The sequence below is a fragment of the Brassica napus genome, chromosome A8 (assembly GCF_020379485.1).
Source record: "Brassica napus cultivar Da-Ae chromosome A8, Da-Ae, whole genome shotgun sequence".
NCBI lineage: Eukaryota > Viridiplantae > Streptophyta > Magnoliopsida > Brassicales > Brassicaceae > Brassica > Brassica napus.
Genome location: NC_063441.1, coordinates 21,746,812 through 21,762,436, shown reverse-complemented (window position 1 = coordinate 21,762,436; position 15,625 = coordinate 21,746,812). Strand labels below are relative to the sequence as shown.

The following is a 15,625-nucleotide window of genomic DNA, read 5'->3' as shown; positions in this document are numbered from 1 at the left end:
AGAAATAATTATTTCAGGATTATAAGTGGATCTAACAAACGATGAAAATTATAAAGTGATAATATGAATCTTCACTTTTTTAGCCAAAAAATATTATTTTTTTACTAGATAGGATTTTTTTTTGATTTAGGTGATTTTGTTTGAGTCGGTTTGTAATCGAAAATTTATCCCTGTTTTCCGGTCATTTTAATAAATTTTGTTTAAAAAACATTAATATCTTCAGTTACAAAGAAAACACTAATACATATTGACATTTCGCGGAAAATTAAAGAGGTAAAGAAAAAAAGAGCACTTGAGTTTGCGATTATGAAAATAAATTAGAAGGATCTGGATATTTTGAAAATTTGAAAATTGTCCCGTGTCTTTTTGATTCTTCCGTCCTTCTCTTATAATACCTAGTCGTCTTCTTCGCTCATCTCTCCCTGACGGAGACGGACCAAAAGCATATCTCAGCTCAATACCGCCGGGGAAAACTAAGCCGCCTGTAACCGTCGGTTCCAGTTGCTGCTCAGATCTAATCTAGTGAGACTCGCTTCCTCATCATCCAGATCTCTTAACTCTGATCTCGATTCCGTGATGGAAGCGATCGACGAGTTGTCTCAGCTCTCGGATTCGATGAAACAGGCGGCGTCTCTCCTCGCCGACGAAGATCCCGATGAGACCTCTTCTTCTCGACGCCCAGCCACTTTCCTTAACGTTGTAGCCCTAGGGAATGTGGTGAGTTCCCTTAATCTCCTCGATTCGGATGCGATCTTCTGAGTTTCGATTAGGTTTTTAGAAGTTTCCCTGGAACTGAGCATTTATCGTTTAATTGTTTTATACTGAACCAGGGAGCTGGAAAGTCTGCGGTTCTTAACAGTCTAATTGGGCATGCTATTCTGGTAAGTAGTACAGTTGAGAGTCTATTGTGAGATTCTTATGCTTATGATTGGTGTTGATTGTGTTTGCTACACAGCCTACGGGTGAGAACGGGGCTACACGAGCTCCTATAATAGTTGACTTGAGCAGGGAGAGTTCTTTGAGCAGCAAGGCGATTATTCTGCAAATCGACAGTAAATCTCAACAAGTTTCAGCTAGTAAGTCTCCCTCTATGAACATATGCAATTCATTTGATCCATCTTCTCATAATTATTAGCTTTGTGTTTTGAATGCGAATGTTATAGCTGCTCTGAGACATAATCTTCAAGATAGACTTGGCAAAGCAGCCCCGGGGAAGAATCGTGATGAGATTTACTTAAAAATTCGTACCAGCACGGGTAAGTCCTTTTTTAATTGCACAATCATTAGTGGCAAGCCTATCTTCTCTTAAAGTAGCACATCCTTAGTTAATGAGTTGGGTGCCTTTGATATTAGTGAACTGGTCGGATGTAGTAAGTTGCTACCCTCATCACATATACAATCTAGTGCACTGTTTTAGAGCTTAAAGCTGTAAGTTGGTGGGTATCATATAATACATCTAATGGAGCTTTAAAGTAAATAGTGCTCTTCTGAACGTGAGTAGTAACATATGACCTGCATTGTCTTATTGTTAAATTTTCTTTGACCATATTACTTTTGCGCTTTATATTTCAGCTCCACCACTGAAATTAGTTGACCTGCCTGGACTGGACCAGAGAATTGTGGATGATTCAATGGTGAGATTTGGACTTGCTGCTGAAATGCTTACATATATTCACTATCATGTTTGTCCTTAACTGCTTATTGAAACTTTTGTTTGTTTTTTGTATCTCTTTGCAAGATTGCTGAATATGCGCAACACAATGATGCCATACTTCTGGTTATAATCCCTGCTAACCAGGCATCTGAAATTTCATCATCTCGAGCCCTAAAGATTGCGAAGGAGCATGATCCAGAGAGTGAGTACATGTGGCTTTCTTAATTCTCTTATATTTCATCCTCACTAATGGCTGTTACTTTACTAGGCACTAGGACAGTGGGCATAATTGGTAAAATTGACCAGGCTGAAGGGAACGCGAAAGCCCTCGCAGCTGTTCTGGCTCTTCTCTCAAATCAAGGACCGCCAAAAACAACTGACATCCCATGGGTTGCTCTTATTGGCCAATCCGTTTCAATTGCATCAGCAGCACAGTCTGGAAGTGGTGAGAACTCCTTAGAAACCGCATGGCGTGCTGAGAGTGAAAGTCTTAATAAAACTTTGACTGGGGCTCCACAAAGTAAGCTTGGCAGAAATGCCTTGGTAGAAACCCTTGCTAGCCAGATACGAAGCAGAATGAAGCTCAGGCTTCCAAATATCTTGTCTGGGTATTGCTTCTCTCTCTATATTTTCTTTCTTCATTAATGTGATAAAGTGGAAGTTGGACCAATTGTTTCACCTATTAATCTGTGACGCTAGTTATTATAACCAAGTTATGTAGATACTGCATTTAGGTGGAAGACAGGCAAAATGGTTATTTTCCCGAGCTGCTTTCTTGTCTGATTTGTCTCTTACATTTAGGCGTCTTTTTTTGTTTGATTAGTCTAATTCTTTGTACAGACTCCAGGGTAAGTCTCAAATGGTGCAGAATGAGCTAGCGAGGCTTGGAGAACAACTAGTGGACAGTGCTGAAGGTACAAGGGCTATAGCTTTGGAGCTGTGCCGTGAGTTTGAGGAAAAATTTCTTCTCCATTTGGCTGGTGGCGAAGTAAGTACTTTTCTTCATAAGTAAACTAAACTTTAGTCGGAAATCCCAAATATCGTGAAAATGAGGAACTGTCTAAATATCAGCAATCAGCCATTTCAGATTTTTATGGAAGTTAGATCACATTGTATTGTGTGAAATCTCATGAATCTGATAGTTGAGGTTTATGGTAGTGTATAAGCTCACTGAGGGGTTGGATTACATGTTTTGTACTTGCATGTTTTTCGTTCATGCTGAAGTCCTTTTGGAACTGGGTGAGCGTTTTTCGCTAACAATTTTTTTTTTTGTTCAGGGAAGTGGTTGGAAAGTTGTTGCAAGTTTTGAAGGAAATTTCCCCAACCGAATCAAGCAGCTTCCTTTGGACAGACATTTTGACTTGAACAATGTTAAAAGGGTGTGTGTCTTCTTCTTTCCTAAATTATTCTGCTCGAGACATGTTAACTGGAATTAACAGAATGGTCTTTTAATATATCAGGTTGTTTTGGAAGCGGATGGTTATCAACCTTATCTTATATCTCCAGAGAAAGGGTTAAGGTCGTTGATAAAGATTGTTCTTGAGATGGCTAAAGATCCCGCGCGTCTTTGTGTTGATGAGGTGTGCCTATTTATTTAATATTTTGCTTTTAGGTTCATGCAGTAGTATTGAATTTCAGCAATTTATGGTATTTGTCTCGCTTTGACACTTCAGTTCTTCTGAATGTTGCTGAGAGTTTTGTAAGGTTTCTCTAGTTCTAGTGCTCTTATCTAGTGTATATTAGTCTTAATATCTCTTTCCTACTCTAGAAATCATGCATCCAGATCTCAGTTTTGTCTTATTTCTCTGTTGAGCTTATATGGCCTTAACTTTTGGATAGGTCCACCGAGTTCTTGTGGACATAGTTTCAGCCTCTGCAAATGCTACACCTGGACTCGGTAGATATCCTCCTTTCAAGCGAGAGGTAATAATGTTTGCTGGCATTTTATTCATTAACATTTTATCATTTCGATAATAGCTGTTCCTTCCTAACTAATGATCAACCAGGTTGTAGCTATAGCAAGTGCAGCACTTGATGGTTTCAAGAATGAAGCCAAGAAAATGGTGGTTGCACTAGTAGATATGGAACGCGCTTTTGTACCACCTCAACATTTTATCCGTCTTGTGCAAAGGAGGTATACTGTCTTACCTTTCATTTCAATTTTATTTTGTATTCTTAATGGCTGTGTACTCATACTTAATTGATCCCTCATTGTATTTGCCCTCTTAAACATTATGGATCGGGCATTGTTGAGTTCATAATCACCGTAGATTCTTTTTTTTTTTGCGTGTTTGTTTGTGAATAGAGAATTTCGGATTTTGATGCTTTCACTACTTGTAATTTTGTATCCCTCTGTATGAGTATTTGCTGAGGACAACTATGACATCGATATATTCCATCTTTTATGGTTTTGTTATTCTTTCCTGTGAAATAATACCTTAACGGTAAAGTTAGCATGCTTTATGATGGGAGATTCTATATACTTGTTAGCCTGGCTGGCAGGGATGTTTCAGGTCATTTCAGTATGCTTCTTTATCATCTCTATGGCTGGACTTTTGTATCCAAGTAGTCATATTTCTGTAGCTTTACGTTTGTTGAGCAAGGCCAGAATTGTGGACTTTACGATTTCACGTGCTTGTTGGTTTCATGGTTTATGATTAAAACATGTTTCTGTCTTTCTGACGATGCACTGTATTGACTTCATCAGAATGGAAAGACAACGTCGCGAGGACGAGCTTAAAGGCCGATCTTCGAAAAAGGGACAAGATGCTGAGCAGTCCCTTTTAAGCAGGGTGCGTTTTCATTCCCAAATAATTTGGATCCACGTAGTGGAAAGTGCTGTTTATGGTTTTGAATTAACTTACCTGAAAGTACTTAATTAGAAATTCTCATACCTGCCTGTTAATTAGGCTTCTAGTCCTCAGCCAGATGGGCCAATAGCTGGTGGTAGCATGAAATCAATGAAAGACAAACCTAGTCCGCAAGATAAAGAGACGCCGGAGGTCTCTGGTCTGAAAACTGCTGGACCTGAGGGAGAGATAACAGCAGGTTGGTATCCTAATATACGTCTACTGTCTGAAACTCTTCATTCTTCCCCTACTCGGTTTTCCATACATGATTTAGATGCTGCAAAGCTACTCTGTAGTCTTAAATGCATGATTTTTTGTGTGTGTCTTTTTCGTCTTTATCACTTAAGCCTCGATAGAACCAACTTCCATGGTCGATGACAAAGAATTACTCTTTCATGTAGGGTACTTGATGAAGAAAAGTGCAAAAACAAATGGATGGAGTAGGCGATGGTTTGTTCTGAATGAGAAAACTGGAAAGGTTAGTGTTTAGAATGTATATCGTTTTGGTGTTGAACCAAATATTTGTTGAAGAGGAAGCACTATAATCACTTACTGACTTAACCATTTCCTTTTTAGCTGGGCTATACCAAAAAGCAAGAAGAAAGAAACTTCCGGGGCACTATCACTTTGGAGGTATCATATTGACCTTGTCATTCAGAGTGTTACTCATACTTCAAATTTTGTATTTTACTGTTATTATCGATGAGACAATGCAGATGCTCTAGAAATAACTGTTTTCCTTCCATGTTTTCTAATATTACTTTTTCATAAACTTTGTTAACCCACTCAGGAATGCACTATTGAAGAAATTCCCGAGGAAGAAGTAGAAAAGTCAAAGAGTTCGAAGGACAAGAAGGCAAACGGACCTGATTCAAAAGGACCAGGTCTTGTATTTAAGATAACATGCAAGGTTCCCTATAAGACTGTATTAAAAGGTACGTGAACCAATCATTATCAAAAATTTAAAATTCGTTATCTTATATGCGCACTTATGAGCTTTTCCTCAAAAACGATTATGTTGCAGCTCACAATGCCCTTGTGCTTAAAGCTGAGAGTGTAGTTGATAAAAACGAATGGATTAATAAGTTGCAAAAGGTCATCCAGGCTCGAGGAGGCCAAGTAGGCAATGTTTCCATGAGACAGAGTTTTTCAGATGGCTCACTTGTAAGTCATAATGGCCAACCTTTTTTGCTTAATCATTTATCTTTCTTATTTTCCGTCTTTAAAATCTACGCTAATTATGTTCACTGGTCTTATGCTATACCAGATGTCACTACGCTAGTTATGTTTTTTGACGAACTTAAAAGATTGTTGGAAGAGTGAAAAGAAGTTAATTATGTTTTAGTGAGCATGGAAACGGTTGCCGAATTGTTCTTTTATTGAAACTTTTTGCTATATAAGGGTCAACATTTTTACACTTGACAGAAGTTACGTTTTTGGGATTTACTTATTAGGCATTTATGCTCGATATCCCTGATACTGATTACTTATGGTGTTATCTGGTTTGTATTTCAGGATAAGATGGTTAGGAAACCCGCCGATCCAGAAGAGGAACTCCGGTGGATGTCCCAAGAAGTGCGGGGTTACGTTGAAGCTGTCCTTAACAGTCTTGCAGCCAATGTTCCAAAGGTGGACTATACTTAATTTATAACACTAAGATCCCTTAATCTTTTACAAATATTAAGCCACGTCAATTCAACAGGCTGTTGTTCTTTGTCAAGTTGAGAAATCAAAAGAAGACATGCTGAATCAACTATACAGTTCCATCAGGTTCAATATCGTTCCCTTTTTGTGGAGAATTTCATTTCGGTTGCGGTGTATTTATCTGCCTTCTCTTGTATTTGATCTCTAGTGCAATAGGCAATGAGAGGATTGAGTCTCTAATTCAAGAGGATCAGAACGTCAAAAGACGAAGAGAGCGTTACCAGAAACAATCTTCTCTTCTTTCTACGCTCACGAGGCAGCTTAGCATTCATGACAACCGAGCTGCTGCTGCTTCAAGTTGGTTTGACAATGGTGCAACTGGTACATTCATCCGCCTTTTTCGTTTTTTTTCTTTGAATGAATAGAGAGGCTTGGTTTGATACTTTAATTTTCATTGGCCGGCAGAGAGTAGCCCAAGAACCAGTGGAGGTTCTTCAGGGGATGACTGGATGAATGCCTTCAACTCCGCTGCTAATGGAGCGTCGGATTCATTGTCAAGGTACGGATCAGGTGGGCACAGCCGCCGCTACAGCGATCCTGCTCAGAACGGAGATGCATCATCGTCAAGCTCTGGTAGCAACCGCCGCAGCACCCCGAATCGGCTGCCACCAGCACCACCACAGAGTGGTTCATCTTACCGGTATTAGAAGTTTAGAACCTGAAAGAAAAGAAAAACCGGGAGACTGAGGGTTTCATAGAATTTTTGTTTTATATCTAAAATTGGATAATGGTATTTATAAAAATTCTTACAATTCCAAGGTTATTGGATATAGCATTTGTAAAAATCTTATCAATTTTTTCTTTATTAAAAAATATGGATCGAGATATATCAAGAATTATTTAGAATTAACTAAAAAAATGATTTACACTTGCAAATTCAATAGTAATGATTCTAATGAATACTACGTAAAGAGATGAAGTTTAAGAAAAAAAACATGAATATTTGATCTCCTCACCCAAAAACAAATATCAAAATCAAATCAAAGAGTGCCTTTTAAAATAAGAAACCTCTTTTCTTTGGTGATAGTACGGACGGTAGAGTTCTCATTCACAGATCGGCAATGTTGAAATGTAGCTCCTCAACAACAACCACAATATATAACTTATGAATACCAACATCATCCTGTCATCTCACGCGTCAAGAAACTGATCGACACACCTTTTATGCTAATTACATTTTATATTGTATTACGTTTTTGTGTGATGTCACAATTCAATAGTAATGAATACCATGCAAAGAAACGAAGTTCAAGAAAAAAACATGATTATTTTATCTCCTCTCACCCAAAAACAAAATGATCAAACCAGTTAAAAACCATTTTTTTTGTCACAGACAAAACTTGATCTGTGGTTTTTCTCAAGAGAGCCAAAGGTTTTGCATAAGTTCTATTATCTATAGCATGGTCCGGTAGATTTGCTATAAAGTATCTTTTATTTGATCAATGGAGAATTACAGGTGGCAAGCATAAGGGCTACTGTTTTCATTATCGTGGAGAACCCTCGGCCAAGGATTTGTAGCTTGATAAAGTTGACTTTGACTCTGACTTAGACTTTTTAAAAAGAGATTCATCTCTTTTCTCTCAGACCCGGTGGCAAAGAGCTCATTCAGACAAGGTAAATCTTGTGATATTTCTGGTTGCTTTCTTTGAGTTATTACGAGATCTTGCTTCACAAATTTGAATCTGTTTCCTTTGTTATTGTATAAACAACGGGCCTGAATCGTTCAGTCAAGTCTTATTACAGGTAATATGGCTGAGGCAGTTGTGTCGTTTGGAGTTGAGAAGCTATGGGAGCTCCTGAGTCGAGAGTCCGAAAGATTGACTGGAACAGACGAGCAAGTTGCTGGACTAAAGCGTCAGCTTGGAAGGTTACAGTCCTTGTTGAAAGACGCATACGCCAAGAAACATGAGAGCGAAAGGGTGAGAAACTTCTTGGAAAACGTCAAGGACATTGTCTATGACGCTGAGGACATAATCGAATCCTTTCTTCTCAAAGAGTTTGGAGGAAAAGAGAAAGCGATCAAGAAGCGTGTGAAAAGACTTGCTTGCTTCTTAGTGGATCGCCGCAAATTCGCATTAGATATCGAAGCCATAACTAAGAGGATCTCCGAGGAGATTGAGGGGATGCAGAGTTTTGGATTACAGCAGATTATCAATGGTGGTCCTTCACTGCCATTGCAAGACAGAGAAAGGGAGATCAGACAAACGTTTTCTAAGAGCTCTGAAAACGATCTTGTCGGGGTTGAGCAGAGTGTTGAAGAGCTGGTTTCCCATTTGGTTGGTAATGATAGCGTTCAAGTGGTTTCTATATCAGGGATGGGCGGTATTGGTAAAACCACACTCGCCAGGCAAGTCTTTCATCACGACACTGTCAGGCGTGGTTTTGATGGGTTCGCATGGGTCTGTGTTTCGCAGCAGTTTACTCGGAAGTATGTTTGGCTGAGGATCTTGCAAGATCTTAGGCCGCATGATGAGGATATAATGAAGATGGACGAACATACACTCCAGGGTGAAGTCTTTGGATTGTTGGAAACCGGTAGATATTTGGTTGTACTGGATGATGTATGGAAAGAAGAAGACTGGGACCGAATCAAACCAGTGTTTCCACAGAAGAGAGGTGTGCTCTAATTGTACGTACATATATTAAGCATTTTCTTTGTGTAGCTTCAATAGGACTGCGGGTTCGGTTTCTTTGGGTCGGTTAGTTTGGAATTCGGTTAGTTCGGGTTGGTTGAAATCTCACTGAAGTGAACCGAAAAAAATTGGTTCGATTCAGTTTTTGGTTAGTTTTGTTTAAAAAAGGTTTACCGAAGTTTTTGGTTTTATGGTTAGTTCGGTTAAATTTTTGGTTTAAATTGAATAAAATTCGAATAATTTCAGTTATTTTGGTTTGTTCTGTTATTTCGGTTTGAATTTTGGTTAGTTCGATACAGAATTTCGGTTAAGATTGATAATGTTTGGTTAATTTTTTTTCATTCTCATCATGAAGCTCTAGTAAGTATTTTGCAGGTTGGAGGATGCTACTTACTTCTCGCAATGAGGGCATTGGATTACATGCAGATCCAACAAGTTTTGCCTTTAAACCAAGAACCCTTAATTACTCCAGAAGAAAGTTGGGAGCTATGTGAGAGGATACTGTTCCCTTGGAGAGCCCAAAATGGTATACAAAATCATGACCAATAATCTTGTGAATTTTCTTTTGGAGCTCACATCTTGAAAAGTATTATTACCTTTGTGATGTTGTGCAGGATTAAGGCTTGATGAAGAAAAGGAAGTTATGGGAAAGGAAATGATCACATACTGTGGAGGACTACCACTAGCCATTAAAGTGCTAGGAGGGTTATTAGCTAAGAAACATACGGTTGCTGAGTGGAAAAGAGTTCATGACAATATCGGAGCTCAGATTGTTGGAAAATCTGGCTTAAACTACAACAATCCCAGTTCGGTTTTTAGAGTATTGTCTCTGAGCTATGAAGATTTGCCTATGAAGTTAAAACATTGCTTCCTTTACCTTGCCCATTTCCCTGAAGACTACAAGATAGAAGTGAAGACACTGTTCAATTACTGGGCTGCAGAAGGAATCATCACCTCGTTGTACGATGGATCATCAACCATTCAAGATAGTGGAGAAGGCTACTTAGAAGAGTTAGCAAGGAGAAACATGGTTATTGTTGAAGAGAGCTGTTTGAGTTCGAGAATGGAACGTTGTCAAATGCATGACATGATGAGAGAAGTATGTTTATTTAAAGCCAAAGAAGAGAGCTTTCTTCAACTCGTCAAAGTCCCTACTTCCACCTTCACCATCAATGCTGAGTCTCCTTGTAGATCTCGCAGACTCGTTGTACATAGTGGAGATGCACTTGACATGTTAGGACATAAAAACAACCTTAAAGCCAGGTCTGTTTTGGTTTTTGGAGCAGAAGATAACTGTTGGAAGCTTCCATGTTTTGGAAACTTACCATTGCTCAGGGTTTTAGATCTTTCTTACGTACAGTTCAAAGGAGGGAAGTTACCTCCCAGCATCGGAGAGATCGTCCACTTGAGATTCTTGAGCTTATACGAGGCTAATGTATCTCACCTCCCGTCTTCTCTGCGGAATCTAAAGCTTCTGCTATGTTTGAACCTAAGCGTTGCTGATATGTTACACCTTGTCCACGTCCCAAACGTTTTGAAAGAGACGCAAGAGCTTAGGTACCTTCTCTTACCACGTTCAATGCATGACAAAACCAAGCTGGAGCTAGGTGGTCTAGTGAACCTAGAGTCCTTGACCAACTTCTCAACCAAACACAGTTCTGTGACAGACCTCCTCCGCATGACCAAGCTCAGAGCTCTCAGTGTAAGATTCACCGGCGGGTGTACTTTCCAGACCCTGTCCTCATCTCTTCATAAACTGAGAAATCTAGAGACGCTTAGTGTACATGATCGCCAGAAAACACGTGCGGCTGATAATCATGGAGGAGGTGACATCGTTCTTGATTTTATTCATCTAAAGGACTTAACATTGTCAATGCACATGCCAAGGTTTCTTGATCAGTATCGGTTCCCTCCACACCTTGCACACATATGGCTCATAGGTTGCCGCATGGAGGAGGATCCAACACCGATTCTTGAAAAGCTGCTTCACTTGAAGTCGGTTTTGTGTGATTATTACACCATGACATTCATGTTGAATTATTGTTTACATTTTCAATTAATGAAAAGTTATTAGTTATATCCAATTTCACAAATCTAATGACAAAAATATAAGATATGATGTCATAATATTATACTATTTTACATTTTAAATTACGTTTTATGCGATTTTACACCAGGAAATATATGTAGAGTTACTGTTTACATTTATATTGAATGACAAGATATTATTCATATGCCATTCCACAAAACTAGTGACAAAAATATAAGAAGTGGTGTTATTATGCTATTTTACATTTTAAATTATGTTTTTGTGTGATTATTACACCATGACATTTATGTAGACTTATTGTTTAAATTTACATTTAATAACAAGATTATTAGTCATATGCTATTTTAAAAGACCGAATGAAATAACTATAGGAAATGATGTCATGATGCTATTTTTCATTATAAATTAGGTTTTTGTGAGATTATTACACCATGACATTATATTTATGTAGAATTATTGTTTAGATTTACATTTAATAACAAGCTTATTAGTCATATGATATTTCACAAAACTATAAGAAATTATTCCACAGACTAATTAACATATTTCTGTGCAAATGTAAATATATATCAAAGTTATATTTCAGCTTAAGAGGCTTAATAGTACTCCTACAACTCAAGTTCAAGCATATGAACTATTTTTTGTTCTTTCAGTTTATTAGACACTTTGTTGTAATTTTAGTCACACTTTCGTAAATATGTTTTCTTTATTTTTCCTTTGTTAGTGCTTAAAAAATCTTTTATAGTTATTCTTTTTCTTACTTTTATGTTAATATTCTCTAAAATAAAATAAATTTTTTTTACTAATTATTTTATTATGTGTATATATTATAAACGGATACATATAATCAGGTATGATGGCGATTATGGCAGTCACTAATATTACTCATACATTTGTGTTTGGAGGCACCCAAATCAGATCTAGTAGTACGTGTGCATATAGTAGTTACTGTATGTTACATGTTCAATCCGTATATCATCATAATTTAAAAACATAATAGTACGTGTCTCTCAAAATTTTTAATTCGTATATAATTTCTTACATTTTTTATTAATACGTTTACGTGTATACATTATAGGCGGATACGTACAACCAGACGGGATGTTATAATCTCAGATGCGGTGGTTTTGTACAAACCAGCAAGAAAATCCTGGTAGGAGGTGCTATTACTCAGACATCGATATCCGGAGGCACCCAAGTAGAGCTAACCATTAGAATATGGAAGGTTAGAATATACTTTACAAATTACTAATACATAATTTTGTAACTAATAAACAACATAAATATAGGATCAAAAACTCGGAAGTTGGTGGCTGGGTATCATCATGGGCCATGGTAGTCTAGAACCAGTTGGCTACTGGCCGGCACTTCTCTTCACCCTCCAGACCGACTTTGCAGAAAAAGTGGAATGGGGTGGCGAGATTGTGAACGGACATTCCCTCGGTCGGAACACATCAACGCAGATGGGGTCCGGTTGTCTTTCTTGCGGAATTGGAAAAGCCGCTTACATGAGCAATCTCCAGATAGCGCTTTCCGAAAAGAACTTTGAGCCAGTTGAAGACCTCGCATTAGCAGCAACTAGCCCTGACTACCGTGCCAAGAAGCTCAACAATACATTTTTCTATTACGGGGGACCGGAGCAAATCTTATGTTGAACCATATTTTTATGTATCTTGGTTTCCTTTTGTTTTTATTGGTTTAGATCATTTACCTGTTTGTATGTTGTAAGACTTGCAATCTTTGGTTTGGTTTGTTTTTGCTTTATTTTATCGCATTTAATATAAATAAACACGAGATACAAAATAAGTCTAATAGCTTAAAGAAAATAAATGCAACGGTAGCTAGTCATTAATTTTTTTTTGGGAAAACTGTTTTTTAGAGCAAAAAAATGGTAACTATGTTCCTTTAGACTAATCTATACTACTTTATGTCCTATTAGACTAATTTTTTCCAAAATGACAGTAATGCCCTTAAAATTGTAATTTTTTTAAAAAGATATATATTGAGTTCGACAAGGGGGATCGATCGATCTCACTTTACAAGGTCAAGTGGATCGATCGATCCCGATCATTATGCAGAACAAAAAAAAAGGCGAAGTATATACTGATCGACCTGGTCCATTTCACTCGATCGGCGAAGGTCGATTTACACAGATCGACCGATCTGTAAGTATGGACCGATCGATCCCGTGCCCAGGAAAGTATCCCAAATCGATTTTTTTAGTTTTCTATGATTATATCCGGATTGATTCCCACTTGATTTGAACCGACCAAGCATGATTTCAACTCTTTAAAGTCGATTTCTCTGGGATGAAACCCATAATTTCCCATTCACGAACAAAGGGGGAGAAAATCAAAGTCTCACCCAAGTTCATTAACCCTAACTCACTCAATTTCACTCTGATTTGGACGATTATTTGCCAAGGTTTTTTTGTAGTTTTTTTTTTAAATCGATTTTTTAAAAAAAATATAAAAGTGAATATTCCCAAATATTTTGTTTCTATATTTTTAGGAACTGATTTCTTATCCGTAGAATACAGCTAATCTGTAGAAATCAGTTTCTACAGTTTTTTAGAATTATAGTAATGTTTAGAATTTGATTTCTACATGTTTTAGATTTATAGTAAATCTATAGAAGTCGGTTTCTACATGTTTTAGAATTAGATTAATGTGTAGATTTTGATTTCTAAGAATTTTAGAATGGTAGGTTAAGCGCGGAATGTGTATTCTAAATATTTTTAGAATACTCCTATTTACGTAGATCATGTATTCTAAACATTGTAGATTCAATGAAAAAAGTAGATTTCGTTTTCTACTTCGTAGAATGGCATTTCTACTTTTTTTAGAACATAATCTGAAATTTATAATTTTAACCTTTTTATAACTGGAAAAAATATCATTAAATTCATATAGGTATTTTAACAAATGTTACTATTTTTCTAAAAAAAAATTATTTGTAAAATTATTTATTAAAATTATTTTAAAAAATATTAAAAAGTGTTATAAGAAAATATGACATAAAATATAGATTAGTCTAAAGGGACATAGTTACCATTTTTTTGCTCTAAAAAAATAGTTTTCCCTTTTTTTTTTTAAATAATGATATGAATCAAGGTTGACAACAACATCGCTTAGGCTCTTTAGGAGAAGGAGAAGCACACTCCCCAAGACCTTTATAGCCAAAAATGGAACAGTCATGTTGACATTCATACCATGCGTATGTATCCGTACACAAAGTTATGCAGTGGCATACGAGAACTTTTGGATCTCTACACCTACACAAAACGGATATATCAGATATAACATATTAAAAAAAACAGTATAACGGTATAACATATAACTTTGTGTACGGATATAACATATATGTTCCTAATACATCGTTATATTATATAACATATCGCTAAAAACAGTATAACATGTCCACACGATAATATCATAATACTAACAAAACTTTTGAATGATTGAATCCATGCCATATACACTTAAGGATGGTACTGCAATTTCTACATAGTTAGCTATTGTAGACCTACCTGAGACCAAAACGTTCTGATTAGACAGCGAAGCTGCTAATATTACTGCGAGTAAGCAAGTCATCAAAGTTTTTGTAGTACCCATAGTAACTTATCGAATGAATCTATTGATACAAGATCTTAATTTTCTGGGATACTAAAGAGAAGTAACATATTTATATATAACTTTTGGTCTTTGGAAGTTTTTTACAATTAACTATTTTTCCATATTAGCGAGTCAAAGAAATTATTTTGTTGGCAAAATTGACATCTGTAGGTGTCATTTAATTGGGATTCACTTCTATACATGTAGGCGTCATTTAATTGGGATTCTCAAATCAATTACAGTCTCAAAAAAAATCTGATACTCTCTTCATTTCAAAATGTTACATATTTTAAAAAATTTCACACATTTTAATAAAATATATTAAATTTGTATATTTTTATGATTATTCGTTTCATAATTTTAAGCCAATTAAAAATCTAATAAATACAATTAAATTGTTTTAAAATTTATAATTAGTTGATAAAACATGCATTAAAAATACAAAAATATTTTTTTTTTAAATATTCTTTAAAATATGCAACTTTATGAAACAGATGAATATTGTAAATTTCATCAACTGTGTAATTCAGTGTTGAAAAGTTCTGTAATTATAGTTTGGTAACATGGTATATAGTTTATTTGAATTTAGAATTGATATTAAACAAAAATATTTACAATTCTTTTTTACATATGCTGTATTATGTGCAATCATAATCCTTTGTAGCACATCATCAACCAGTGAAAGAGTGGCAATCTTGTTTTTGCTTTTGTACCACAGACTAGAACTTTGGCTATACGCCTGCCTATATGCAAAACTACAATTAAATTATTTTATATCGAAAGGTAAAAATTTCGAAATAAGTTTATTTAAATTTTCACTATATCTAAACAATACAAATATTTACTTCAAGAAGTGTCTATAATATAATTTTGACCAATAAATACCGTAAACCGTATTTAATTTAAGTAAATAGAGTATCAAGTTTGACTCAAAGTATTAAGATTGTAGGTCATTTGACTAATTTCTCTACCTACTTATAACAACACTTTAATGTTAATGTTAAAGACTGACTATAACTTTTTATAACAACTCGAATCAACGGACGAAGGTGAAGGGTGAGCATTTCGGGTTTGGATCGGTTAGATGTTAATTGTCCTACGGTCTTAATTCATCCTCCTAA

The 15,625-nt window shown here is 36.2% G+C and overlaps 2 protein-coding genes across 2 annotated transcripts; both read left to right on the top strand.

The window, feature by feature from the left end:
* Positions 1 to 302: 302 nt before the first annotated feature.
* Positions 303 to 7,034, top strand: LOC106362411 (dynamin-2A-like). Its single transcript, XM_048738273.1, has 22 exons — positions 303 to 717; positions 831 to 881; positions 956 to 1,076; positions 1,164 to 1,256; positions 1,573 to 1,634; positions 1,739 to 1,856; positions 1,923 to 2,262; positions 2,495 to 2,642; positions 2,932 to 3,033; positions 3,115 to 3,234; positions 3,494 to 3,577; positions 3,661 to 3,788; positions 4,362 to 4,446; positions 4,564 to 4,702; positions 4,905 to 4,981; positions 5,080 to 5,136; positions 5,294 to 5,438; positions 5,528 to 5,667; positions 6,019 to 6,132; positions 6,206 to 6,273; positions 6,356 to 6,528; positions 6,613 to 7,034. The coding sequence occupies exons 1-22, from the start codon at positions 577 to 579 to the stop codon at positions 6,852 to 6,854; spliced, it is 2,748 nt and encodes a 915-aa protein (XP_048594230.1). The 5' UTR covers positions 303 to 576; the 3' UTR covers positions 6,855 to 7,034.
* A 529-nt stretch (positions 7,035 to 7,563) lies between these two features.
* Positions 7,564 to 10,924, top strand: LOC106360300 (probable disease resistance RPP8-like protein 2). The gene is given in 5 exon segments (XM_013799891.3): positions 7,564 to 7,821; positions 7,951 to 8,823; positions 9,216 to 9,298; positions 9,300 to 9,366; positions 9,455 to 10,924. Coding segments are annotated over 4 exon segments (2,478 nt in total). The 5' UTR covers positions 7,564 to 7,821; positions 7,951 to 7,955; the 3' UTR covers positions 10,915 to 10,924.
* Positions 10,925 to 15,625: the final 4,701 nt, after the last annotated feature.